The 4,034-nt window shown below is 50.3% G+C and overlaps 1 protein-coding gene across 1 annotated transcript in view; it reads left to right on the top strand.

Moving 5' to 3' along the window:
* Fam71e2 (family with sequence similarity 71 member E2) overlaps window positions 1-4,034 on the top strand; it is a 19,027-nt gene that overhangs the window by 13,210 nt on the left and 1,783 nt on the right. The window contains exons 4-9 of the mRNA XM_021218606.1: window positions 379-403; window positions 597-676; window positions 961-1,064; window positions 1,146-1,198; window positions 1,288-1,346; window positions 1,592-2,948. Of these exons, the coding sequence (XP_021074265.1) occupies window positions 379-403; window positions 597-676; window positions 961-1,064; window positions 1,146-1,198; window positions 1,288-1,346; window positions 1,592-2,948 (1,678 nt within the window). The remainder of the gene's footprint in view (window positions 1-378; window positions 404-596; window positions 677-960; window positions 1,065-1,145; window positions 1,199-1,287; window positions 1,347-1,591; window positions 2,949-4,034) is intronic.

Genomic DNA, 4,034 nt, shown 5'->3' with positions numbered 1-4,034 from the left:
AGAGAGAGAGAGAGAGAGAGAGAGAGAGAGAGAGAGAGAGAGAGAGAAGAGAAGAAAAGAAAAGAAAGAAAGACAGAAAGGAAGAAAAGGAAGAATGAAAACAGAAGGTGCTAGAGAGATGGTTCAGTGGTTTAAAAGAAGACCTGGATTTAATTCCCAGCATACACGTAGTGGCTCACAAACATCTTTAACTCCGGTTCCAGAGGATCCAGTGTCCTGTTTGATATACACAAGCACCAGGCATGGACATGGTATACATATATATATGCAGGCACTCACACATGCACATAGAATAAAAGTGAATAAATAAACAAATCTTAAACCAAAATAGAATGGAAATAAGAAAGAGACCCCTACCTACTGCCCCTCTGTCCACAGGTCCAGTCTCAAGGCAAACTTACAGGTGAGCCATCTCTGTCAAAGGCTGGGCCATCTTCTGTGCGTCAGGTACCCTCCCTCAAAGCGTGGGTGGGGCTCACACACTTTGGCTGACTCCTCTGCCCTCTCTGGCTGAGCTCACCTTATCCTCAGAGTCGGCCTGCCTGTCAGCACCACTTGAGGTCCTTGAACCGTCCTCTCTTTGCCTCTCCTCCCAGTTGAAGTTGCTGACCCCACCTTTCCTTGCAAAATATTCTCTTCTCATAAACCAAAGAAGACCAAGATGAAGCTGACCAAGGTGAAGTAGCCAGTGTGTTTGTGCATGTGCATGTGTGGGTGTGTGGTGTATGGGTGTGTGTTGTATGGTATGTGTATGGGTGTGTGGTGTGCATGTGGGGGGGTGCAGGGAGGTGGGAGATTCGAGTGTGTGAAAGTATGTGTGTGTGTTGAAAGTATGTGTGTGTGTGTGCGGGTGTGAGTGCACGTGTGTGTGTGTGTGTGTGTGTGTGTGTGTCTCTATATGTATGTTCCAGGGGCTGCCCAGACAGTCTGGCTGACTGTCTCCTCTCTGCCCATGGGCAGCCAATCAAGCACTCGCTCAGATCTCAGGCTGTGGGTGACTCTGTGCCTCTCATCTGGTCACAACTGCAATCTTCTGAGGATCAGATGAATGTCACAAAAAACAAGTAGGCAATGGGATTTTTGGCTGGTTGTGTTTAGGGCCCTGGATCAGACATCACTAATGTCCCCCTGCTCTACTTCTGTAGGTCCTATCTACATGGCCGCTCTGACAGACCTGAACCTCTAATCCATGTTTCTGGTATGATCAATACCCACCCTCTGCCACATGAACCTGCTTTTGATTTTGATCCCTTTTCCAGAGGGCTCAGACTTCTTTCTGCCCTACAGATAAGGCCAGCCTCACCATCCGGACCATCTTCAGCATCATCTCTAACACGATAAACCAGGTCCACTCTAGTTCAAGGGCCAGCTATTCACTAGGGGCTGGGGTCTAGACTCCAGGGTACAAGGGAGGAGGGCTGGGGCCTGGAGTCTAGAGTCCAGTAGAGAGGACTGGGATGTAGGCTCCAGAGTCTGGGGGAGGAAGGTTGGGATGTAGGCTCCTGGGTCAGAAGAAGAAAGGCTGAAAGACAAGATTGCCAAGCCTTTTGTCTCCCCTGGTCCCGAACACACCCACCCCATCCATGTACAGGCCCACAAATCTGATTCTGAGGAAGACGCAAGCCAGGGTCGTCTACTTGAGACTCCTTCAAGGTGCATCTCACAGAACGACACTAGTTTCCCTGTCGTAGTCGCCTCTGATCACCTGAACACCCTCCTGTGGGCACAAAACCTTGACGATCTCAGGAATCCTGAATTCGCCACCCTATCTTCCTTGAGCACATCTTACCCTCCTGCCTTCTACATCTTTCCGCCCAATCCTCCCTTTCCGAAGTCCAAAGACAAAGCCAGACCCACAGGCTCAAAGAGACACGTGAGCCCACCGCCTTCCCACAAAGCTTCATCTGTCCCCATCGAATCAAGGAAAATGCCGTTCATTTTGGACCAGTCTAATAAGGTGCCAGCTGAGCCTGCTCCAGCTCAGATGGCCTCAGCCCTTCCCAGTCCGTCTCGGAAGACCCCAACTGCACTGTGGTCAAGAGGGAAGTCTTCAGCTGCACCTGGCCATGTCTATAAGTCTCAGCCTTCTGTTTCCCAGAAGACCCCAACCACCCCTGGGTACCCCTGGAAGCCCCAAGTTATAACTGCCCCAAGCCAGAAAACTTTAACACCAAATCAGAAGCTTCTACAAGTACCTACACATTCCCAGAAAGCCATGCACCCCAAAAAGGACCACCTACTTGTAAATGCCCCTTCTCAGAAGGACCCAACTGCCCCGTACCAGAAAGCTCTCGACTCATGGGCAAAGGCCCCTGGGGATCCCAGGACGTTACAGGGAGGAGACATGCTTGAGAGAAAGACTGAAGGGACACAGGAACCTGTGCTGTTAGTGGAACAGCAGAGTACAATGGTGGTAGATGTGAGGGCCCAGACCATGCCCCTGCATCTGCCCTTTGCCACTACCAAGAAGCAGTCCAAGGAGATCTTGATTGGCAAAACCCAAGAGGCTTTGAAGGGCAGGGAAAAGTTAGAAGACAGGGCCCACAATATGGAGGAGGAGACAACTGTGAACTTGCCCAATCTAAAGTCCAAGGAGACAGAGATGCAGAAGTGGGTCTTGACCGAGGAGATCGCTGTTGAGAGCCCCTATAGAGAGGACAGTAGGCCCTTCTCTGCAGAGGAGCTCGCCCTTGCCAAGATGAAGATTATGGCCAACTCCAAACACCAGCAACTGAAGCCAGCTACCGTCTCTCTGCCCTCCTCATTCTCGATGACTTCCAATGTGTCTTCCATGTCCATGTTGGCTAATTTGCCCTTTAACACCAGCCGGATGACCTTTCCAGATGGATCACAAGTAGTGGTCATAGAACAATCAGGGTCCCATACTAAAGTGAACAAGGAGAATACGTGGCACCAGATGGAGAGGAAGCCTGCAGAGGACTTGCCAGGTACTTTCCAGAAACCCATAAGTGAGTTGCCAGACTTCCATGTCTGTCTCACCACTGGGCCTATCTTAGGTTTGGATGATATGTCCAAACATCCAATGATATCCTTGACCTACACAATATCCCCCACCCCTGAGACAGAGACCTTAGCCAAGGTGCCCCAAGAGTCGGCAGTAAAACACCGAGGACTCAAGGCACAATCACAGTATCATCCTTCGGTGGTGACAGGGTCAACCTCAGAAATTCTCCTTCCTGTCATCTTGCGAATGGAGAATAAGGGAAAAACGGCCACAAAAGGTGAGGTGCCAGTGAAGGAATCTGGTGCCCATCATATTCAGGTATTTAGGAAGAGTGGTTGGCATCCACTCTGGGGTGGGGGATGCTGGGGAGAGGGAGCAGGTTCTCAGGATTGCATTCAAGGCATTTTGTATGCTAACTGCAGACCTTAACCCTGAGCCAACCCACATCACTAGACATGGATAGGTATGAAGTGTTGGCTGTGTGGCAGTTCAGGTCAGATCACTCTAAGCAGTGGGGGTACAACCCCCAACCATAAGGCTGGCAGAAGCAGGAGTTGCTGCTTGGCACCTAGTGGCTAGGCATAAGGCATGTTGCTAAACATTCACAATACAGAGGGTAGGCCCCATTACAGCACAGTGGCCTAAGGTGGCCTTAGAGCTGGGGGTCATTTGTGTAAAGACATGAAAGAGAGGGCTCAGATGACTGAGGTAATAACCTAGCATGTACAAAGCCCTAGGCTTGAACTGGCCAACACCGAATGGAACTAGTAGCCACTGGATGTGTATGGGGGTGGGGTGGGGTGTGGCAGAGTCACACAGAAACTGCAGACAAGTTTAAGGACTTTGGCTTTGAGCAAGCTGAAGGGTTGGGACCAGAAGAATAGTTGGAACTGATTTCCAGAATCCAGAATGTGTGTGTGTGTGTGTGTGTGTGTCTGTGTGTGTGTGTTTATGTGTGTGTCTGTGTGTGTCTGTGTCTGTGTGTCTGTGTGTGTGTCTGTGTGTGTCTGTGTGTGTGTGTCTATGTGTGTGTGTCTGTGTGTGTGTGTGTGTGTGTGTCTGTGTCTGT

Source organism: Mus pahari, chromosome 19 (assembly GCF_900095145.1).
Source record: "Mus pahari chromosome 19, PAHARI_EIJ_v1.1, whole genome shotgun sequence".
NCBI lineage: Eukaryota > Metazoa > Chordata > Mammalia > Rodentia > Muridae > Mus > Mus pahari.
This window is presented reverse-complemented; position numbering and strand designations above follow the sequence as displayed.